This window comes from Takifugu flavidus, chromosome 13, assembly GCF_003711565.1.
Source record: "Takifugu flavidus isolate HTHZ2018 chromosome 13, ASM371156v2, whole genome shotgun sequence".
NCBI classification, from domain to species: Eukaryota; Metazoa; Chordata; class Actinopteri; order Tetraodontiformes; family Tetraodontidae; genus Takifugu; species Takifugu flavidus.
In genome coordinates, this window is record NC_079532.1 from 9799317 (window position 1) to 9824456 (window position 25140).

Sequence of the window (25140 nt, forward strand, 5' to 3'; positions counted from 1 at the left end):
TACATCCTGGCAGTAATGAAAAAGAAAAACATTTACAGTACATTTGTAAATTATATTGATTACATTATGGTAGTTAAGAATTCAAATGTCTGATATTTTCTGCAAATATGCTTTTAAATTACACACTTAAGAATAAAAACTTAAAAATAAAGAAATAATATCAGTTCAAAATACATCATTTTCAATAACTTACTCGTTTCGTAGTTTTATTAGAGTAACGTTGTTTCTAACGTCTTCTCGTAAACATTCTTTTATTTTGAAAGTCTCAACCGGACGTAGTTCCTCCGCTTCGTTTGGCTCCTGTGGAACCGAACAGGAGGCATTTTTCCTTCGCTCTGCTACATCTGCTGGTCCAATTCCGCCGCCGCCGTATGTGATTTAACCGCTTTCATTCATTTTTCAACGCCGCTTCGTTCGTCTCGCTCGGTCCACACCGACGCCACGGGCCGAACCGCTGCGTGTCGGGCTTCACTCGCCGTTATTTTGGACGTTTTGGGCCGTGTTCCTCGGTGAGTGGCCCGTCCAGGCTGGGTGGTGGCAGCGGAGCACAATGATCGAGCGACCAGAGACTGCGGTTCCGAGCATCGCTGTAAGTCCCGCACGGTTGGACATCAATGGGAACTGGGCTTTTGTTTCGATGAAAGGGGCGAAATTATTGTGCCTTTTATTTGCTTCCAGTGCCACATTTTCACATCTAGTACCGATCCGCCCATTTGAAATATTGCAGCTTGAATGAAGCATAATCTGTCCGGCCTGACGAGCTGAGCTCCTCCATTATGCACACCCTAACCCTAACCCTAACCATAACACTAAACCGAAACCGAACCATAACCATAACACTAACCCTAACCATAACACTAACCATAAACCCTAACGAGCTGAGCTTTTCCATTATGCACACCCTAACCCTAACCCTAACACTAAACCGAAACCGAACCATAACCATAACACTAACCCTAACCATAACACTAAACCGAACCCTAACGAGCTGAGCTCCTCCATTATGCACACCCTAACCCTAACCATAACACTAACCCTAACCCTAACCATAAACCCTAACGAGCTGAGCTCCTCCATTATGCACATCCTAACCATAACCATATCCCTAACCATAACACTAACCCTAACCATAAACCCTAACGAGCTGAGCTCCTCCATTATGCACACCCTAACCATAACCATAACCATAACACTAACCATAACACTAACCCTAACCCTAACGAGCTGAGCTCCTCCATTATGCACATCCTAACCATAACCATATCCCTAGCTCCTCCATTATGCACATCCTAACCCTAACCCCTAACCCTATCCACACCCTAACCCTAACCCTCCATTATCCACACACTAACCCTAACCCTAACCCTCCATTATCCACACACTAACCCTAACCCCTAACCCTATCCACACCCTAACCCTAACCCTCCATTATCCACACACTAACCCTAACCCCTAACCCTATCCACACCCTAACCCTAACAGGAGCAAATGACTCCTTTCAGTTAATATCAGCGTTTAAACCTGAATCTTGCCCCTCTCTTCTGGTACCGAGAGGCAGGTGGTGAACTACACTACCCAACCCGTGGTGAACTACACACGTTTGTTCCGTTGTCTGGGAAAACAATGAGGAGGAGACGGTTCTGAACCGGGTCTGGGACCTTTGCTGTGGACGGGCGAGGCTTTAACTTTCCCAACTAATACATTCTCGACACCGAGCTTGACCAGTTTACTCGTCAGCGTTTGAATCTTTATTAGGTTAGGGTTAGAGGGTCGGGTTAGGGTTAGGTTAGGGTTAGAGGGTTAGGGTTAGAGGGTTAGGGTTAGAGGGTTAGGGTTAGTGTTAGAGGGTTAGGGTTAGAGGGTTAGGTTAGGGTTAGTGTTAGAGGGTTAGTGTTAGATGGTTAGGGTTAGTGTTAGAGGGTTAGGGTTAGAGGGTTAGGGTTAGAGGGTTAGGCAGTCTCCACGTGACTGCTGTGGACAGGAATGCTGCTGGTCGACCACCTCCGGTTTCCTCTTCTCACTGTACTCACACATAGCATTGACCTTTCATATGTAGCACGCAACGACTTCGACATGTGCTTCTAACGTCGTCTGTGTCAGCAGGCTGTGACGTTCTTCCATGTTCTTGATGGATGGATGGAATAAGTGACTCATTAATGAGGGCAGAAAACATTATGATTGATTAAAACGGCCTCAGCATCAGCTGCTGAATACATGAAGGGGAAGGACTTGAATCCAGATGTGATCAGTGAACCAGGAGCCACCATCAGCAGTGGATGGAGTGGGGGTGGGGGTGGGGGGGAACAGGCGTGTTTCCACTCAGTACTGCAGCTCCACTCAGTGCAGGAAGGTATTATTTGGACTGTTACCTCTCGATCTGACGTGTGTTGCCACTGCAGGGTGCCGCAGCGCCATTCATTTGTTCATGGAATAAATGAAGAATGGTCTAAGGAGCACATGGGGTTTTCTAAATTTCTTCTCCCTTATTACACCAAGGTGATCATTTTTGTTGCCCAGCCAACAGGGTCGTGTGTGTCTACCTACAGCTCCAGGTAGATTGTGGCTACACACCGATGGTCCACAGTTAGTTATTATTAGATAAATGACTGACCCAAAAGTGCACCTTATATAACACGTGCTTGAAGTTGTATGTGGGTGAATCGAAGAGGGAAATGGTGGAAAGTGCTCCAGGCTCAGTGGTCGTGCCTGCTGCTGAGCTGGTGCGTTATTGGAGCATGGATGCGTCAATAGATGCGTTCCTTTCTTTTGGAGGCCTACGGTTAAATATGTACTCTGCTGGTTTACTGAAAGCTGGAACATCATTGGTAAATGGATCCGTATCGTTCTTTGGTTGAGGACCTGATTCTCAGCTGTCTGACGGATTGCTCCAGCTGTGTCCTGAACCCTAACCCTCTAACCCTAACCCCCTAACCTTCTAACCCTAGTCCTCTAACCCTAACCCTCTAACCCTAACCCCCTAACCTTCTAACCCTAGTCCTCTAACCCTAACCCCCTAACCCTAGCCCCCTAAACCCTAAAACTAAACCCCCTAACCCTAACCTAAAACCCCCAAACCGAAAAAGAAAATAAAAAAGAAAAAAAACAAAAAAAACCAAAAACCCTAAACTAACCCTAACCCTCTAACCCTAAACTAAACTCTAACCCTAACCCCCTAACCCTCTAAACTAAAACCAATAACCTCTAAAACTAACCCAACCCTCTAACCCTCTAACCCTAACCCTAACCCCTAACCCTAACCTCTAACCCTCTAACCCTCTAACCCTAACCCCCTAACTCTAACCCTAACCCCCTAAAAAACCCTCTAACCCTAGTCCTCTAAAACTAAACCCCTAACCCTAGCCCTCTAACCCTAACCCTCTAACCCTAAACCGCTAAACCTCTAACCCTAACCCCCTAACCCTAACCCCCTAACCCTAAAACCCTCTAACCCTAACCCTAACCCTCTAACCCTAACCCCCTAACCCTAACCCTACCCCCCTAACCCTCTAACCCTAACCCTCTAACCCTAACCCTAACCCCCTAACTCTACCCCCTAACCCTAACCCTCTAACCCTCAACCCTAGTCCTCTAACCCTAACCCCTAACCCTAACCCCCTAACCCTAACCCTCTAACCCTAGTCCTCTAACCCTAACCCCCTAACCCTAGCCCTCTAACCCTAACCCTCTAACCCTAACCCTAACCTCTAACCCTCTAACCCTAGTCCTCTAACCCTAACCCCTAACCCTAGCCCTCTAACCCTAACCCCTAACCCTAGTCCTCTAACCCTAACCCTAACCCTAGCCCTCTAACCCTAAACCCTCTAACCCCAACCCTCTAACCCTAACCCTAACCCCCTAACTCTAACCCCTAACCCTAACCCTCTAACCCTCTAACCCTAGTCCTCTAACCCTAACCCCCTAACCCTAGCCCTCTAACCCTAACCCTCTAACCCTAGTCCTCTAACCCTAACCCCCTAACCCTAGCCCCCTAACCCTAACCCTCTAACCCTAACCCTAACCCTCTAACCCTCTAACCTAGTCCTCTAACCCTAACCCCTAACCCTAGCCCTCTAACCCTAACCCTCTAACCCTAGTCCTCTAACCCTAACCCTAACCCTCACCCCCTCTAACCTAACCCCTAACCCTCTAACCCTCTAACCCTAACCCGGTGGACCGAAGGCATAACATCTTGGCAATTATGCTGTGCTTGGTGCAAAGTTTTCCTTTATTAAAATGATTGTGCTAAATCTGTGTGATATGTCACTCTCACATTTTGCAGCCTTTTGGATCCCAATAATAACATTTTGGATAAAAGCATCAATTCACACAGAATACTCACAGATTAACCCCATTATTTAATTTTTGTCAGCTATTAAAGTCACACTCACAGTGCCTAAAGGTGGTAAATCCGTATTCCTTTCCTGAATGGTCATGTTAGTTCCCTTCAGCACGCCTCTGCTCACAGAGCTGTGTAGCTCCACTTGGACCCTGCAGGGCGGCGCTAGAGAGGACACATGGGCTGTTATCTTGGTGCAGGCTATCAGTCCTGGCACAGCTGTCTGTGTTCATCTGATGCTTTTGCACATAAGCAGCACATGCACGTGCACTCATCGGCCACTTTATTAGGTACATTGCTATTCCAAGGTTGAGCCTTCACAACCTCCTTAATTGTTCGTGACATACTGTCAACAAGGTGTTGGAAACGTTCCTCAGAGATTTTGGTCCATATTGACATGAAGCCATCATGCAGTTGCTGCACATCTGTGATGTGGTTGAAATGATTGTCCCGCCACACCCCAAAAGTGCTCTATGGGATTGATGTGTGGAGAATGTGGAGGCCGTTGGAGCACAGTGAACTCACCATCATGTTCCAGTGACCACTTTGAGATGAAATGAGCTTTGTGACGTATCCTGCTGGAAGTAGCCACCAGAAGATGTGACACTGTGGTCAAAAAGGGCTGGACACGGGTTAACCCTAACCCTCACCCTGGGGCGTTTAAACGACCCACACGTGACTGAACCGGTGTAAGTGCCGTTTTCTAACAGGATGTTTTTGCATTTTCCTTCAGCAGCGGAACCTGGAGGGCTACGTGGGCTTCGCCAATCTTCCCAACCAGGTGTATCGGAAGTCTGTCAAAAGAGGGTTTGAGTTCACCTTAATGGTTGTTGGTAAGTGGAAAACATCGACTCCATCTGTCACAAGCTTTTCTCCATTAGTCAGATTTTGGTTTTTGGAAGAATTTGTGTCATCTGGCTTGAAGTTAGAAGAACGAGTGATCCACAACATCCGCTCATAACCTGACATCCTAACTTTCCAAAGGTCTCCCACAGAATTCCCGCAGAGCCTTTTGGCAGATGATCATCTGCACTGTTTTCTAGAGATGTAAAAACTATCAGCTACAAATACAAAAGTAAAACGTTCACTTATATTATTAATAAATGTAGTTTAAGCTTGACTTTTATGCTTTACAAGAGCAAATGAGACCGAGCACATCTGTTTAGGGAGCAGCAGGATGGTGATTTATTTTATCTGTAAAATGTGGTGACACGGTTGTCATTACAGTGGGTTAGCGTTAGGGTTAGCCCTATTATATATTAATGGATATTAAGCAGACAAACCCCTGTGGACAGGAAGCAGGAGGGACCCAATGATGGCAGAGTGAAGGCTCTCAACGGGATCCTCTGCTCAACTGTGGGCCCCTCTGTCTGGCCTTCCAGCATTCTTGGCTCAGCCCCCAGCTGATCCAAATTTCACACTTGAGAATGTGAGAGGAATAATGGTGTGTTCAACATGGCGTGCTGGTTACTGTAAAAGTCTGATGGCGGGTTGGTACTGACTGGAACATGAGCTGTGTTGTCTTGAGAAGATGTCAGAGAAGATTTGTGATGGCTGTCTCAGCCCGGACGGCTAAAGCTTTAGCGTGTCCAAGAGGCTGACTGGAGACTCAGCTTTTGCTGTGCTCTACTTATGGCACAAAACCGGACGTGGATCCAATAACGACCACAAACATTCCTCACACGTCGCACTCTTCATACAATCTAATGTGTCTTTGTTCATGTCAGAAAGGATGTGTTTGGAAAAAGGTCGTGACCTTGAGCATTACCGGATTATGCTAACCCTTCTGCTGTCAAAGAATTCCAACAGAAATGCTGGAATGGCCCCTCCTGATATCCATCATTCATCCATCGAGTGCCCATCTTTCTGGAATCCACGGGCTGTGCTGTCATTGTATGGGGATAAGCTTGTGAGCCGTGTGCACGTTTGTACGTGCGCCCAGATAACACCGTCTGGCCAGATTAGGATTGACCGCCTTGTCTAGTAACCCTGCAGAAGGGTTAGAACATCGTGGTTGAGTTCATCTTCTGGCCTAACCAAGTGCTTTATGTGCATTTGTCTTAAAAACCCACTCATCCATTTGTGCTGTGTGATCATCTTTTTATTCTTCTTTTGTGTTATTATTGTAATAGATGTTGTGTCTCCACATACACACTACATATGCATATAGATACAGTCCATATGTACAGTATGTATTATGGCTCACCTTAGCACCCACCTGAGAGGAGCTGGACACAGCAGCTGTCGTGTTAGAACGGACCTCTATCTTTTACGGTTGTCATGGAAGGCAGATGATAAAGGAATGGAGAAGACGTCCCCACCCTGCAGCTTTATCAGAATCCAGGCACAGCTGTGCCCCAGGACGGGAGAACGGCCCAGGACAGGACAATGCCCAGGACAGGACAATGCCCAGGACGGGAGAACGGCCCAGGATGGGAGAACGGCCCAGGACGGGAGAACGGCCCAGGACGGGACAATGCCCAGGACGGGAGAACGGCCCAGGACGGGAGAATGGCCCAGGACGGGAGAATGGCCCAGGACGGGAGAATGCCCCAGGATGGGAGAACGGCCCAGGACAGGACAATGCCCCAGGACGGGAGAACGGCCCAGGACAGGAGAACGGCCAGGATGGGAGAACGGCCCAGGATGGGAGAACGGCCCAGGATGGGAGAATGGCCCAGGATGGGAGAACGGCCCAGGACAGGACAATGCCCAGGACGGGAGAACGGCCCAGGACGGGACAATGCCCCAGGACGGGAGAACGGCCCAGGACGGGAGAACGGCCCAGGACGGGAGAACGGCCCAGGACGGGAGAATGTCCCAGGACCGGAGAACGGCCCAGGACGGGAGAACGGCCCAGGACGGAGGGAGAACGGCCAGGACGGGAGAACGGCCCAGGAGGGAGAGAACGGCCAGGACGGGACAATGCCCAGGACGGAGAACGGCCCAGGACGGGAGAACGGCCCAGGACGGAGAACGGCCCAGGACGGGAGAATGTCCAGGACCGGAGAACGGCCCAGGACGGGAGAACGGCCCAGGACGGGAGAACGGCCCAGGACGGGAGAACGGCCCAGGACGGGAGAATGGCCCAGGATGGGAGAACGGCCCAGGACGGGACAATGCCCAGGACGGGACAATGCCCAGGACGGGAGAACGGCCCAGGAGGACGGGAGGGAGAACGGCCCAGGACGGGAGGGAGAACGGCCCAGGACGGGAGGGAGAACGGCCCAGGACGGGAGGGAGAACGGCCCCGCTGGTTTTACCCTGGTGTTGATGGCATTTGATGTGCCGGCGTATCGTAACGTCATATTTGTTCTGGAACCTTATTTTTCATGAAACTGTCTCGTTATCTTTGCTTGCCGTAACCATTTATTAATGGAAATGAAAGGCATTGTATAGCCTCACATACGAGCCACAGACTGTTTTAGCTAGAAAAGGCCTGGCATCGAGCTGGAGAAGATGCAGCATCTCAGCTTATTGTTCTTCAGTTCTTCTCCAGTCATTTTAGGAGATCCATTGGTCCATATGGTCCAGTGTGACTGGACCATAGTCTGTTCCAAATGTAGCACAGAAGAATTCATGTGTTGGCTGTGAGTATCACACTCAGCCTTGGTTCTTCTGTCACTGTGCACGGCCTCATGAACACTGTCATTTTCCTGTGCATGTTCATGCATGTGTAGTCAAACCACTGCAGGCACATTTGTGCCTCCATTTCTCCTTCCTTTGCTTCTCTGCATCTCTATATTTGAGACTCACGCGCCTCCTCCCACCCAGCACGTGCTCTCAGACTAATGCAGTCATGGTTCGGGTTAGTCACGCTTTGGAGGATTTGGAGGACTTTTTAGTTCCTAGTCGGCCGGGGATCCAAGCATCCACGTAGGAACCGTTGTGTCAATATGGGCCTGTTCATGCTCTGATTGGCCAGAGACGAAGAGCTGGCTCGTTAGCCACCAATGCTAACTCTGTCCTCAGTTTGCCTTTTGCAGTTGCTTAGATCCTGAAGAACTCCCATATTGTGCGGTGGAAAACCACCTTAGTGGCTGGTTGAGGAGAACAGGTGGACCACCATGTTCTGGCAGATGGTTGACGAAGCATAGGTTGGACTCTGACTCTGCCATCTCATAAAACAACTGACCTGTGACCCCAGTTCATAAAGTCACATTCAGCCTGAAGAATTTGCCCCCAAACAGTCTGGCAACAACAGCCTTCCTGGGTGCACAGCTGCACGTGCACGCTGCTTCCTTTCCTTGGTGCCGTATGTTTCCCAGATGTCTCATTTCACACTTTGTTGTTCAAGCATCACGTGGCTGCTGCAGGCAGGTGTGTGTTTGTGCTGCTTGGGGGGTATTCAGGACGCTGCCTCGGGGCAGGGCAGAAGAACAGGGCAGAAATGAAAGGAATCTCACCAGTAAATGCCACATTCTACTCATTAAATGTGTTTGCTTCTGTGTCGTCCTTGTGCTAGCTTAGTTTTAGCCTTTTTGTCACGCCCATCTTTGCTCTGGCTGATCTCTGATGATGCTTTTCACATATTTCAAATTTCCAAGGGCCTGCATCTCCCAGCTGCTGCTCTAAAGTGAGCGGAAGCTCTTCCACATCATCTTCTTGTTCAATGCAACATCATTGTGCCTGAACAGCCAAATTACAACAATATGTTTCTTAAACAGTATAAAATCTGATCTCGAATCATTTCATTTTTTGAAGGGCTTTTCATCATAATTATGGTGCCTGGTTGAGTGACTGACCCATTGAGAGGTGGTTTAATGTGAGGGACAGAAGGTGGAAGGGGCTGGAAGTATCGGCCATTTATCTCTTCAAATCTTTAGTTTGTTAACAGAGAGTTGCCAATCTGTCACGTGGAACCAGCATTTAATTGGATCCCAACCAGAGCAGGTAATTGGGACAGACGTGACCACGGGGGTTTGAAATGACTGTTGGGACTTGTTGGAGCAACAGTCTGTGCTAAAGAGCGCTAGCGTTCACCCAAAAGCCGCTCTGGTGGTAAACTGATACCGTTTCAGTTTAAAGTCGGACAGTAAAATGAGTCACACGGGTTCGGCTGATTGTGTTTAGCCTGGTTTTTTTGCACATTTTTAAGACACGTTTGCCATTTCAACTCTGTGAGGTGATATGTCTCAGAGAGGCCCCCCCACAGGAGAGTTTCTTTCAAGTAACCTTCGCTTCACATGTATTTGTGGTTTTGAAAACACAAATTCAATGTTATTGTAAGAGATTTGTGCAGAAATGAAACCCATGACGGTTTAAATATTCCAAATTTTAGCATCAGAAATATTCAGCAATTTTTTGTTTCAACTGATTTCTTCTCTTAATCTGCATGTGGAATGTGACTAGCGAGCTAATCACAGAAACATCTTCACTGGGCTGTGGCTCCTGTCCTCAGCAGAAGAGGAGGGCTTCACACCTCTGTGCTGTGTTTCCATGAAGTGGCCTTCGTGTACGCATGATGTGCTTGGCTTCCAATTCCAGAGTGGCGTGAGTCAGGTATCGTCTGGCCGCCACGGACATGGGGACCACATCAATCACTGAGCCAGCAGGATCATCGGGGACGGGGTCTCCTGCACGGAAACCTTCACCACACTGTGACATGAGCTGAAAGAATACACCAGTCTTTTTATCCTATGGTGACAATCATTGTGTTCATTTGTAACTTAGGAGATGAAGTGATTCATTCACAGTTTTGAAAGGCAGTACATTGAAAGAAACTGCTAATCTCTTTAGTACACCCTTTTTCCTGAGGTTCCTGTTTTTAAAGAATGTCTTCTTTGCATCATACACTTCTGTAGGTTTCTTGAGATAAGTCTTATGTAAATTTCCCCGTTGTGGGACAAATAAAGGGAATCTGAATGCCACTATTATTTAAAAGAGTACTTGAGAGTTCAGGTATCTTTGGACTAGCTGGTGCTGTTTGTAGAGGGTGAAGGTTCAACCCTGATGTGGACCAAACATGTAAGGTGTTCTGCTAGTAGGGAGAGCTGCAAGGATGCCTCAAAGAGCACCGTCAAGATACCCTTTAGCAAGATACCAAGCCCCCAAAAGCTCACATAGGGCCCTGCAATGAACTGGAAACTAATTCAGGGGTGTACCCTACCTTTGCCGGGTGCACAGGGGGTCGGGTCCAGCCCCGTCCCCAGGACCCCAAACCATATATGGCGCTGAAGCAAAATGAAGTGCAAGTTCTGCTCTCTCCTCTCTTCCTCTCTATTTTTCTATGCATTTGGGTTAGGGTTAGTCTTGTTGATATATGTCTTCTTTTAACTGTGTCCTCCTCCAGGTGAATCTGGTCTTGGGAAGTCGACTCTCATTAACTCTCTGTTCCTGACTGACTTATACTCCAAGGACTACCCAGGACCTTCCCAACGCATCAAAAAGACTGTGCAGGTGAGACTGATACATAATTATACCAGCATTTCTCACAGCACCCAGCTTCCTCTGGAGTTAAGCCATGGAGCTCTGGTGGTATCTTTAGTCTATCTATTCCACCACATACAGCACTGTTTAGTCTTGGTCTTCATCAGTTTGGTCTAAACTGGTCTAAACCCTTCACTGGCATCACTGACTACGGGCACATTATCAGGTCTGTCTCTACTTCTTGGAGAACCCGTTCATTTTTAAAATGTAGTCTGCCTGCTGATCTGGGTTGGTTAGGGTTAGGACGCTGGAGACTCCAATGACCTGATGATGACCTTTTATGAACATTGGTCCCTTCAGTCGCTGAGCTAAGGAATGTTTTAGTCCACGCAGTATACTGCCAAATAAATAAAGTTTAGGCATTATTTACACAATGTTAGGGTGTTAGGGTTAGGGTTAGGGTGCTAGGGTTAGGGTGTTAGGGTTAGGGTTAGGTTCCTAGGGTTAGGGTGTTAGGGTTAGGGTTAGGTTCCTAGGGTTAGGGTGTTAGGGTTCGGGTTAGGTTCCTAGGGTTAGGTTAGGGTTAGGTTCCTAGGGTTAGGGTTAGGTTAGGGTTAGGTGCCTAGGGTTAGGGTTAGGTTAGGGTTAGGTTCCTAGGGTTAGGTTAGGGTTAGGTTCCTAGGGTTAGGGTTAGGTTAGGGTTAGGTTCCTAGGGTTAGGGTGTTAGGGTTAGGGTTAGGTTCCTAGGGTTAGGTTAGGGTTAGGTTCCTAGGGTTAGGGTTAGGTTCCTAGGGTTAGGGTTAGGTTAGGGTTAGGTTCTTCGGGTTAGAGTTAGGTTCTTAGGGTTAGGGTTAGGGTTAGGTTCCTAGGGTTAGGGTTAGGTTCCTAGGGTTAGGGTGTTATCATTACTAGACCTGATGGTGAACATTCCAGGTTCCTGCTGATTTCTGTTTTTATTGTGTCATCAACAAAGGCAAGTTGGGAATGAGTCCGGATCCTGTGTGATCTTTGTGATGATGGGATCCTGTGTGATGATGGGATCCTGTGTGATGATGGGATCCTGTGTGATCCTGTGTGATGATGGGATCCTGCGTGATGATGGGATCCGATGGGATCCTGCGTGATGATGGGATCCTGTGTGATCCTGTGTGATGATGGGATCCTGCATGATGATGGGATCCGATGGGATCCTGTGTGATGATGGGATCCTGTGTGATGATGGGATCATGTTACTATAAACTGGATCAACGGTGCCTAGAGATGTAACGAGGTCCCCAACAAGAGTGGTTAGTCTCCGCTTCCTGTGGCCCTCTGAAGGACCTGGTGGCTCCCTGAACTGGGTTTGGTAACTTTCTGGATATTCAGCAGTTCTCTGGTTGGTCTCATTTCAGAATAAAAGTGTGGTTTTAATATCTGTGTGTCTGTTTTAGATGATTTAATATTAGTAGTGAAGTTTACAAAGCTGTGAAATGTAGCGCCCCGAGTTCAGGGCTACAGTTCTTTTCTAAAGTGAGACCTTTGTTTGAGAGAGTTTGTAAAGTCATCAGAGAAACTGTGATTTTTCTCCTGCACTTTTAAATGGGAGGCCTGTAATCGAACATTTCCCCTCATATTCCCAGTTTTAGTCCGTGGGCAGTTTGGAACTGATCCAGTGATGCTGCTTAGAAGGAACCATTATTTTGGGATTATTGCCTATTCTATAAAATGGTAATAAGAAGATATTTGCATCTCCACCTAGTATTTCCATTGGTGGAAAGAATCTTGTGGGACAGGGTTCGAGCTCTCCTGTGGGCCGATTGTGGCGTGTGCACGTGAATGTGCCATGATAATATTTGTGTACATTTTAAAGGGAAACTCGAACCCTAACCACTGCATTTTACAATAATGTCGTGGGTTTTTTTGCTCCCCAGCATTCCCAAAGCTCGGATGTCTTTTTAACTGGGACTGCTGCATTCTTGAGGGTTTCCGACCCGTCTGGTTTCCTCGGCTGCCACAGCTCAAATAGCAAACTTGGTTTCTGAGGTGGCTGAAATGTCAAAGACTTCAGGCTTTTTACAAGATGTTAGATGCAGAATTTGGATCAAATATGTAAAACAGATGTGTGATGTAGGAGCTGGACTCCTGAAGATTATCTGGAGGTCTGTGGAAGCTCAGGAATGTTTTGGGATTGTTTTTTTAGCGCCAGCGGGCTGTAGTTTAAGTAAACGTGATCTTAAAATAGCGAGATGGCCTTGTGAAAGTATGTGGTGGAGGGAGGGAACAGCTGTCAGGCTGCAGGAACCGACCCATCGCTGAGGCTGAAAAGGGTCTGAAGCCCACGCTGTCAGGCTGGGGCCAGGTCAGTCTCCACGGCGAGGGGGGGTCCTCGGCCATCAGCAGCTAACCCTAACCCTGTAGGCAATAACCCTAACCCTGTAGGCAATAACCCTAACCCTGTAGGCAATAACCCTAACCCTGTAGGCAATAACCCTAACCCTGTAGGCAATAACCCTAACCCTGTAGGCAATAACCCTAACCCTAACCCTGTAGGCAATAACCCTAACCCTAACCCTGTAGGCAATAACCCTAACCCTAACCCTGTAGGCAATAACCCTAACCCTGTAGGCAATAACCCTAACCCTACATCTTGCTGCCTATTTAAGCAGGTTGTGCCTGCCTGTCAGTGCCGGGGTGTCTGTTCGTGTGGGGAGTGCGTTTATTCGTCTACTGTGGGTGTTTGTTCGGGTTCCTTGGTGTTGGTAGGGTGTCTGTTCGTGGTGAAGCTGTTTGGTCGCTTCCCCTGTCGTGTGTTGGTGCTCTGTGTCTCCTGGAGGACCGCTCCTGCTCCTGTTCCTGGTCTCCTGGAGGACCGCTCCTGCTCCCCTTGTAGCCTAGGAGGACTGCCTCTGCCCTTGGTGTCTCGGGGCACGTTCGTGTGGTGAGCGTGTCGCGCCGGACTCCCAAGTCCTCGCTGGTCCTGGAGGACTGTGTCTGGTTGGGGACTCGCCGATGGACCTGTGAGGGGCGAATGCTGCCTCCCGATCCCCCTGTGGTCCAGGAGGACTGTTTCTGTCGTCAGTGTGTGCTCCCCCCCCTGTAAATAAAGCTGGTGACCACTCCACCACTGTGTCCTGGCCTGCGTTGGGGTCCTCTACAACCATGTATCGTAACAACTTCTTTTCAGTGCATAATCTAAGACGACACATCCCAAATGACTGTTTCTATGGTGGCCATTGAAAGCATGATTCTCCTAAATATCTGCTGTCTAGAAGACCAACATTTCTCAGTCATGCTTGAAGTTCCCAGCGTGCTGCGTGGGTGCTCCAACATTGGCATGAAGCATCATCCCTAACCCTAATCCTAACCATCCCATGCTCAGAGTGGGAGGGGAAAGTGTCATAAGCCTCAACATTCAGAACACCAGGATACTTTTCCACTACTATTGACATGCGGGGGTTGTTTCACTTCAGTTGTGGTTTAGATAGTATGAATTTTGTGCTCTGTCAGGTGGAGCAGTCCAAAGTGCTGATTAAGGAAGGAGGGGTCCAGCTTACACTGACCATCGTTGACACACCCGGTTTTGGAGATGCAGTGGACAACAGTAACTGGTGAGGACAGTCAATACATGCAGCCATTTAACCCTAACCTAACCCGAACCCTCTAACCCGAACCCTCTAACCCTGACCCTAACCCTGACCCTAACCTAACCCTGACCCTCTAACCCTGACCCTCTAACCCTGACCCTAACCCTGACCCTAACCTAACCCTGACCCTCTAACCCTGACCCTCTAACCCTAACCTAACCCGAACCCTCTAACCCTGACCCTAACCCTAACCCTGACCCTAACCTAACCCTGACCCTCTAACCCTGACCCTCTAACCCTGACCCTAACCTAACCTAACCCGAACCCTCTAACCCTGACCCTCTAACCCTAACCCTAACCCTGACCCTAACCTAACCCTGACCCATTTAACCCTAACCTAACCCGAACCCTCTAACCCTAACCCTAACCCCCTGACCCTAACCTAACCTAACCCTAACCCATTTAACCCTAACCTAACCCGAACCCTCTAACCATAACCCTAACCCTCTAACACTAACCCTAACCCCCTAACCCTAACCCTGACCCTAACCTAACCCTGACCCTAACCTAACCTAACCCTCTAACCCTGACCCTCTAACCCTAACCCTCTAACCCTAACCCTCTAACCCTATCCCTAACCCTCTAACCCTAACCCTAACCCTCTAGCCCTCTAACCCATACCCTCTAACCCTATCCCTAACCCTCTAACCCTCTAACCCTGACCCTCTAACCCTAACCCTCTAACCCTATCCCTAACCCCCTAACCCTAACCCTCTAACCCTCTAACCCATACCCTCTAACCCTCTAACCCTATCCCTAACCCTCTAACCCTAACCCTCTAACCCTCTAACCCTAACCCTCTAACCCTCTAACCCTAACCCTCTAACCCTAACCCTCTAACACTAACCCTCTAACCCTATCCCTAACCCTCTAACCCTAACCCTCTAACACTAACCCTCTAACCCTAACCCTAACCAAAGTGACTCCATTTTCTTAGCGTTTCAATCTATTTTTTTAAATGACACCACTTCCTACTGTTTGTGTCTTTCTCATGTTTTTAGTTGGCAGCCAGTCATAAACTACATTGACAGTAAGTGTGAGGACTTCCTGAATGCAGAGTCCAGGGTGAACCGCAGGTCTATGCCCGACAACAGAGTACACTGCTGCCTGTATTTCATTGCACCTTCTGGACACGGGTAGGTTTCACATTCCTGTCATCTGAAGATATCTTCCCCTTCGTCCATCTAGCTAGCACCCTGCTTTGATGAGGTCTGAAGGATTGTAGTCCTCAGGGTTCCTCCTAATCTTCAGGGCTCCACAAGCTAGTCTTGAGTGAGCGTGTGCCGGTCAGTGTGTGACTACTATACTAACTACCTAACTAGAGGTTATGTAGTCAGTCCTGCTGATGCTCAGTTAAGTTTTGGCCTCCATGACTGTTGCAAGCCAACTGGATTTTGGGGGGGACAAGTAACATAAAAAAGCCAGCGATGAAGAGCTTTGCGACAAAAACTGCTTCATTGACCAAAAATCACCAAAATGAGGCCAAAGGTACAAGGCAAAGGACCAGTCGGCACTGTTGAATTAGACAACTAAATATAGTCAAAAACGACTTCCTACACAAAGACGGAAGCCAAAATGCAGACAGGAGGCAAAATAACCCCAAAGTGAAACCTTTATTTAGGATATTTAGGAGTGCAATTGTGATCCAAAAGTGCTGTAGTGAACACGGAACAGTTCTCCAGAAAAAAACAGAACCAGGATCATGACAGACGGCGGTCTGTTACAAATGAAACGACCAAATGGGGGGAAAAAGCTTTAACGAGTTCAAACTCCAGAGAACCTCAGTGGTTTTAAGATTAAACAGTCCAATGCAATACCCCGCTCACGTCGTCGAGTAGAGGCCAACGGGGCCCCTCGGCCCAGCAAACAAGGAGTCAGATCAGCCCTCCGCCCCAAATCAAGCCGGATGGAAGGCGGGAAGAATGAAGGCGGAAGAGCCGGATCCCAATGGACCAATCAGACGCAGCCACGGTTAGGGTTAGATGGCAATTAGACATGGCTAAATGAACAAAGTTAACAAATGAAAGGCACAGAAGCGGAGGGCGGGTGAGTGAATGGGTTAGTTAGAGTCAGGGCATTAAATAACTTCAGGGATATGGTTCCATCCTTTTTACCCTCCATCTAAAACTGATGTTTTTACTATCAATTAAAAAAACGGACATTTTTAAACTTGCTTTAGACCTACCTGGTCACACTTTGAAACTATAGATATCAAAGTGTGAGAACTGCCACCTTTGAAGACCACACACCGGTTTCATGAGGATCCGTATTCACTGATGCTGCTTCATAAACCAGGGTGACCCGGCTCTTTGGAGAACACACTCACGTGCTCTGTCTCTGTGAACTAGTGAGCCAAGCAACGGCTGTTTTGTTGCCCTCTCTGTGCCTCAGCATTCCAGATACGAGTCTTTTAAAATCCTTCTTGGGTTTCAACGGACAGACGTACCATGCCTGTGCCTATCGTGCATTGTTTGAATGGTGGGGCTTCATGGGCCCCAGTAGAACGAGCTGTATCGAGCTGGTGCTCCACAGTTGCTGTTACAGTGGCAAAAAAGACCAAATGTAGTTTTCTCCTGATTTAAAATTGGGGATTAGAAATTTAATTCCATGTTGACTTTTCATTATTTCTATTTTACTTGAGTTATTTTTTCACACAATTTTAGCTTTTATGATCTGCACATCTTTGACATTCACCCTAGTTCCAGAGGAAGATGCTTACTCTACAAATATAATCCCTCATGAGAACTCTGCCACCATTCCGATCTTTCAGGGTGGACTGGAAACCAATTATGGATTCGACTGTCCCTCTGCTGGCCATTTGGAGAATTACATGTTCCCGCTACAGGGGTCGAGGCTTCACGTCATGTAGTGCAGTGGTCCCCAACCTTTTTGTCACCACGGACCCGTACCAGGTGGTTGGGGACCACTGATGTAATGGACTCAGGATTTCAATATCAAGCATCCTGACGTGTTTCTGTCTGCTCCTCAGTCTAAAGCCCCTGGACATCGAGTTCATGAAGAGACTTCATGACAAAGTCAATGTCATTCCTCTCATTGCAAAAGCTGACACTCTGACCCCAGAAGAATGCCAGCTGTTTAAAAAACAGGTATTGATGTGTGCATGTCCAACAACAGCTGCCATTAAGGGCATGCCCAGTTATGATGAGTATTTTAATGAAGTATGTATGGAGAAATGTTGTATATATCGAGTCTTTTCCTTCCTGTCAGATAATGAAAGAGATACAGGAGCACAAAATAAAAATCTATGAATTCCCAGACACGGAGGATGAAGACGACAACAAACTAATCCGGAAAATCAAGGTAATCAATAAGGCAAGACGCATACTATATATTTATGCTTTGACTCTGCTGTCACACTACCTATTTAAGTCAAGAATCTATTTATCTATACATGGCATTTACCAACCCTAACACTTGTTAGGTTAACCCTAACCCTTGTTAGGTTAACCCTAACCCTAGCCCTTGTTAGGTTAACCCTAGCCCTTGTTAGGTTAACCCTAACCCTAGCCCTTGTTAGGTTACCCTAACCCTTGTTAGGTTAACCCTAACCCTAGCCCTTGTTAGGTTAACCCTAGCCCTTGTTAGGTTAACCCTAACCCTTGTTGGGTTAACCCTAACCCTAACCCTTGTTAGGTTAACCCTAACCCTTGTTGGGTTAACCCTAACCTAGCCCTTGTTAGGTTAACCCTAGCCCTAGCCCTTGTTAGGTTAACCCTAGCCCTTGTTACGTTAACCCTAGCCCTAACCCTTGTTAGGTTAACCCTAGCCCTTGTTAGGTTAACCCTAACCCTAGCCCTTGTTAGGTTAACCCTAACCCTAGCCCTTGTTAGGTTAACCCTAGCCCTGTTAGGTTAACCCTAACCCTAGCCCTTGTTAGGTTAACCCTAACCCTAACCCTAAAGGAGGAATAAATGTGAGACATACAAATCAAACAATGAATTCCTTCTTTTTTCACATTAGAAATGATAGACGGGTCATGTTTCTAGAGTTCTAGAGTCTTTTATCAGTATTTTTCGAGCATCTTATGTGGTCAATAGTAGTAGAATCCTCAATCTCAGGAGTCTTTCTTTCTTTCTCCTGAAATATATTGTGATCCGAGGATCACAGCATCAAGACAAAATGGTTGGCATCCTACCATTCGAGCTTCCCGTGATGCCCAGGACAGACAAAATAGCTGCTGTACTTCTCCGGTTGTTCACAATAAGGTTTCCTTGTCTTTGCACACCAGGAGAAGATGCCACTGGCTGTTGTTGGCAGTAATGTGGTGGTTGAGGTGAATGGCAAAAAGGTCAGAGGGCGCCAGTATCCCTGGGGCGTAGCCGAGGGTAAGTTCACTAACCCAAGGCCTCGATTGCATTTTGTGTGGACTCTTTTGGTGAATGACAGTGAAATCATGCTGCACTCTGGTCTGGATCTAACTAATGTGTTGCTGGCTGGCTTTTGTCCCAAGGGAGGTCCTTTGGAACGTGAGGGATGACTGACAGGCAGAGGCACCTTTTTAGTGACCAGCAATTACAACTGTGACAATCAAAGCTGTCTCCCCACCCTTTACAGAATCCCAGCAGGGCCTGACCCCCAGGAAAAAACCGCCCCTTTAACAGGAAGAATGGGGGGGGGAGTAGGGAGGGAGGGATGGAGGGGAGAGGAGGAAGGAGGGGAGGGAGGTGGGGAGAGGAGGAAAGGAGGGGAGGGGAGGGATGGGAGGGAGGGGGGGAGGAGGAACGAGGGGCAGGGAGGGGAGGGAGAGGAGGGAGGGAGGGGAGGGATGGAGGAGGGAGGAAGGAGGGGAGGGGAGGGATGAGGGGAGAGGAGGAAGGAGGGAGGAGGAGAAAAGGGGGGAGGGAGGGAGGAGGGAAGGGAGGAGGAAAGAGGGGAGGGAAGGAGAGGAGAGGGGGAAAAGAGGGAGAGGAGAGGAGGAAGGAGGGGAGGGAAGAGGAAGGGAGGGGAGGGATGGCGGAAGGAGGGGAGGAGAGAGGGCGAGAGAGAAAGGATGGGGAGGGCTGGGATGGAGGGGAGGGACGGGAGGGAAAGGAGGGGCTTAAGGGAGGGAGGGAGAGGAGGAAGGAGGGGAGGAGGAGGAAGGAGGGGAGGGAGGAGGAAGGGAGGGGGAGGGATGGAGGGGAGAGAGGAAGGAGGGAGAGGAGAGCAGGGGAAAGGAGGGGAGGGAAGGAGAAGGAAGGATGGAGGGGGGAGGAGGGAGGGGGGAGAGGAGAGGAGGAGGGAGGGAGGAGGAAAGAGGAGGGGGGAAAGGGGAAGAGGGGAGGAGAGGAGGAAGGAGGGGAGAGGAGAGGAGAAAGGAGGGGAGGGATGGAGGGGGGAGGAGGGAGGAGGAGGAAGGAGGGGAGGGAGGAGAGGAGGAAGGAGGGGAGGGAGGAGGGATGGACGGGGAGGAGGAAGCAGGGGAGGAGGGAGGGAGAGGAGGAAGGAGGGGAGGGAGGGACAGGAGGAAGGAGGGGAGGGATGGAGGAGGGAGGAGGGATGGAGGGGAGAGGAGGAAAGGAGGGGAGGGATGGAGGGGGGAGGAGGGAGGGAGGAGGAAAGAGGGGAGGGGAGGGATGGACGGGGAGGAGGGGGGGAGGGAGGGAGAGGAGGAAGCAGAACTAAGATGATAATATAATAATTAGAGGAGCCTCTAAATATGATAATTATGTCTAAGATGGTAACTGGAACTACAGAATTAATGACAATAAGCTTCATCAAAGAGGAAGGGTTCAGGTCTAATCTCACAGTAGAGATGGAGTCAGCCTCCCGTACCTGGACAGGGTTAGGGTTAGGGTTAGGGTTAGGGTGACACACCTGCATGCTCACCTGCTGCCATCGCTCCCTCGGAGCGGCGACCAGCACATTTAGCTGAGCATTTATGCTTCTGACCTTTCACCGGGGGTCAACGTTCCTCAGCCATGCATTGATGAATTATGACCATGAAAGGGTTCATCTTATCTATCCTATCCTTCTCTGAGTTAATTCGTTCATCATCACCTGGAGAGCACCCAGGTGACCACAACAGATGTCAGTGATCATGATTAGTAACAGCAAACCTTTAGCATTATTGCTCGTTACTGCCTCGTTGGGTTCTAGAACTATTCATTTGCTGCCTGCGACCTCAGAACAGCCCAGATGGTCCTGGTGCTGCCCGTCCTGCTTCAGGAACCACAGAACCTGCTAGCATGGTGCTTCAGTCCAGCTGTTAGCGTTCAACCGCTGAGACGGTTTACAGGGGGTTTATAACCCTGACCATTTTAGACAGTATCTATACATTAATCTATCTGTTGCTCTATAGGTGACCATTTTAGACAGTATCTATACATTAATCTATCTGTTGCTCTATAGGTGACCATTTTAGACAGTATCTATACAGTAATCTATCTGTTGTCTATAGGTGACCATTTTAGACAGTATCTATACAGTAATCTATCTGTTGCTCTATAGGTGACCATTTTAGACAGTATCTATACAGTAATCTATCTGTTGCTCTATAGGTGACCATTTTAGACAGTATCTATACAGTAATCTATCTGTTGCTCTATAGGTGACCATTTTAGACAGTATCTATACATTAATCTATCTGTGTTGCTCTATAGGTGACCATTTTAGACAGTATCTATACATTAATCTATCTGTGCTCTATAGTCGACCATTTTAGACAGTATCTATACATTAATCTATCTGTGCTCTATAGGTGACCATTTTAGACAGTATCTATACATTAATCTATCTGTGTTGCTCTATAGGTGACCATTTTAGACAGTATCTATACATTAATCTATCTGTGTTGCTCTATAGGTGACCATTTTAGACAGTATCTATACAGAAATCTATCTGTTGCTCTATAGGTGACCATTTTAGACAGTATCTATACATTAATCTATCTGTTGCTCTATAGTCGACCATTTCAGACAGTATCTATACATTAATCTATCTGTTGCTCTATAGGTGACCATTTTAGACAGTATCTATACATTAATCCATCTGTTGCTCTATAGTCAACCATTTTAGACAGTATCTATACAGAAATCTATCTGTTGCTCTATAGGTGACCATTTTAGACAGTATCTATACAGAAATCTATCTGTTGCTCTATAGGTGACCATTTTAGACAGTATCTATACAGAAATCTATCTGTTGCTCTATAGGTGACCATTTTAGACAGTATCTATACAGTAATCTATCTGTTGCTCTATAGGTGACCATTTTAGACAGTATCTATACAGTAATCTATCTGTTGCTCTATAGGTGACCATTTTAGACAGTATCTATACAGTAATCTATCTGTTGCTCTATAGGTGACCATTTTAGACAGTATCTATACAGTAATCTATCTGTTGCTCTATAGGTGACCATTTTAGACAGTATCTATACAGTAATCTATCTGTTGCTCTATAGGTGACCATTTAGACAGTATCTATACAGTAATCTATCTGTGTTGCTCTATAGGTGACCATTTTAGACCGTATCTATACAGTAATCTATCTGTTGCTCTATAGGTGACCATTTTAGACAGTATCTATACATTAATCTATCTGTTGCTCTGGAGTTGACCATTTTAGACAGTATCTATACAGTAATCTATCTGTTGCTCTATAGTCGACCATTTTAGACAGTATCTATACAGAAATCTATCTGTTGCTCTATAGGTGACCATTTTAGACAGTATCTATACAGTAATCTATCTGTGCTCTATAGGTGACCATTTTAGACAGTATCTATATAGAAATCTATCTGTTGCTCTATAGGTGACCATTTTAGACAGTATCTATACATTAATCTATCTGTTGCTCTATAGTCGACCATTTTAGACAGTATCTATACAGAAATCTATCTGTTGCTCTATAGGTGACCATTTTAGACAATATCTATACATTAATCTATCTGTTGCTCTATAGTCGACCATTTTAGACAGTATCTCTATACATTAATCTATCTGTGTTGCTCTATAGGTGACCATTTTAGACAGTATCTATACATTAATCCATCTGTTGCTCTATAGTCGACCATTTTAGACAGTATCTATACAGTAATCTATCTGTTGCTCTATAGGTGACCATTTTAGACAATATCTATACAGAAATCTATCTGTTGCTCTATAGGTGACCATTTTAGACAGTATCTATACATTAATCTATCTGTGTTGCTCTATAGGTGACCATTTTAGACAGTATTTACAGTAATCTATCTGTGTTGCTCTATAGTCGACCATTTTAGACAGTATCTATACATTAATCTATCTGTTGCTCTATAGTCGACCATTTTAGACAATATCTATCCAGAAATCTATCTGTTGCTCTATAGGTGACCATTTTAGACAGTATCTATACATTAATCTATCTGTGTTGCTCTATAGGTGACCATTTTAGACAGTATTATACAGTAATCTATCTGTTGCTCTATAGGTGACCATTTTAGACAGTATCTATACAGTAATCTATCTGTTGCTCTATAGGTGACCATTTTAGACAGTATCTATACAGTAATCTATCTGTTGCTCTATAGGTGACCATTTTAGACAGTATCTATACAGTAATCTATCTGTTGCTCTATAGGTGACCATTTTAGACAGTATCTATACAGTAATCTATCTGTTGCTCTATAGTCGACCATTTTAGACAGTATCTATACAGTAATCTATCTGTTGCTCTATAGTCGACCATTTTAGACAGTATCTATACAGTAATCTATCTGTTGCTCTATAGTCGACCATTTTAGACAGTATCTTACATTAATCTATCTGTTGCTCTATAGTCGACCATTTTAGACCGTATCTATACAGTAATCTATCTGTTGCTCTATAGGTGACCATTTTAGACAGTATCTATACATTAATCTATCTGTTGCTCTATAGGTGACCATTTTAGACAGTATCTATACAGTAATCTATCTGTTGCTCTATAGTCGACCATTTTAGACAATATCTATACAGAATCTCTCTGTTGCTTATAGGTGACCATTTTAGACAGTATCTATACAGTAATCTATCTGTGTTGCTCTATAGTCGACCATTTTAGACAGTATCTATACAGTAATCTATCTGTTGCTCTATAGTCGACCATTTTAGACAGTATCTATACAGTAATCTATCTGTTGCTCTATAGTCAACCATTTTAGACAGTATCTTTACATTAATCTATCTGTTGCTCTATAGTCGACCATTTTAGACCGTATCTATACAGTAATCTATCTGTTGCTCTATAGGTGACCATTTTAGACAGTATCTATACATAATCTATCTGTTGCTCTATAGGTGACCATTTTAGACAGTATCTATACAGTAATCTATCTGTTGCTCTATAGGTGACCATTTTAGACAGTATCTATACATTAATTTATCTGTTGCTCTATAGTCGACCATTTTAGACAGTATCTATACATTAATCTATCTGTTGCTCTATAGTCGACCATTTTAGACAGTATCTATACAGTAATCTATCTGTTGCTCTATAGTCGACCATTTTAGACAGTATCTATACATTAATCTATCTGTTGCTCTATAGTCGACCATTTTAGACAGTATCTATACATTAATCTATGTGTTGCTCTGGAGTCGACCATTTTAGACAGTATCTATACATTAATCTATGTGTTGCTCTGGAGTTGACCATGTATCAGTCGTCCACATTTTCATTCTTTTTCTTTCTCTTTTCTTTTCCATGACTGACAGAGGGCATTTTTGGTAAACCAACCACCTTTGACTTTATTTCAGGCCCATTTTCAGCCCCCCCCCCCCCTCGTTATCCTTCCATCCCTCCACCTTTCTGTTGCTGTGCTCTCATTTAATGGCTGATGGTCAAAACAGTGCTGTAATCAGACTTGGGCTAATTGCTTTTGGAGACCGTCTGAAGTCTGGGAGTTGTCGATGTGTCCAGGTGAACACATCCCGTCATTCATGAGTTAATGTGCATCTTTTGAGTGAGCTGCTAGCCCTGCAGGGCTAAAATGTTTGATGCTAATGTGCCACGCAGCATTTAGGCACAAATAGCATAGCGCATGTGAATAATTGGGCCTTTGTGAGCATAAAACATGAAACATTCTCGGATCATTGGAAAGATGATTGACATTTTCAGAAAGTCAGTGTAAAGCAGCAATTAGGCAAATCTTCTTTAGCAAATGATCCAGATGAATCTAATATAAAGCTTCCCAAATGTGCTAAAACCCTTTTGTTAAGATCTTTATCAGAATTCAAAGCCAGCTGTAATGAAGAAAATGACTCCTCATTTATCTCATTTCCTGCTAAAGTTCTTCAGGAAAGGAATAATCCTGCTTTAGACCTGAGCATCGTGAGCCTTCAAAGCCGGGTCGTGGATCAAAAGCACCACATTAACCCATGAATGCTCTTCTTGGTTTTCTTCTATCATCTAAATTGATCGAATCAATCAATCAAATGATTGACCAGCGTTAAACCTAATCCAAAGGTTAGATCTGATGGTAAATATCCCTAATTTGGGAAAACCACTTGGAAGAGGGTGGTATCACCTCAATGAAGAAAGCCTTTGCTGTCTTTAGGTCGGAGCATCTCAGCCATCCTGGTGGACTCTTGTCTTCTTACCTCGGCTGACTTTGATGATTTCACTAGAATATTATCCAAAATGAAAATGAGGAAAAGTTGTGATGAAAAGGTGCATCCTGATTTTGCTGCTGATGGATTTGACCAACAGAAGAATCTGATGTGCTCGGTAGGCTTGTTGCCCCAGGTCTGATGTCACCAGTCATGGAGAAAGTTAGACGTAGTTTGGTGCTGAAGCTCCTGCTGCAGTAGAACCATCCCCTAATACTGGTGGATCCTCTCTGTGCTCCAGA

At 46.3% G+C, this 25140-nt stretch overlaps 1 protein-coding gene across 2 annotated transcripts in view; it reads left to right on the forward strand.

The window, feature by feature from the left end:
- Positions 1–275: 275 nt before the first annotated feature.
- LOC130536210 (septin-7-like) overlaps positions 276–25140 on the forward strand; it is a 30021-nt gene continuing 5156 nt past the window's right edge. Inside the window, exons 1-8 of one of the 2 annotated variants that reach the window (XM_057051941.1) lie at positions 276–589; positions 5073–5169; positions 10629–10735; positions 14192–14292; positions 15330–15464; positions 17318–17435; positions 17557–17649; positions 18578–18674. In XM_057051941.1, the coding sequence (XP_056907921.1) occupies positions 551–589; positions 5073–5169; positions 10629–10735; positions 14192–14292; positions 15330–15464; positions 17318–17435; positions 17557–17649; positions 18578–18674 (787 nt within the window). In that variant the 5' untranslated portion in view covers positions 276–550. Of the gene's footprint in view, positions 590–5069; positions 5170–10628; positions 10736–14191; positions 14293–15329; positions 15465–17317; positions 17436–17556; positions 17650–18577; positions 18675–25140 lie in introns of both variants that reach the window. The other variant, XM_057051940.1, reaches the window with a different exon arrangement.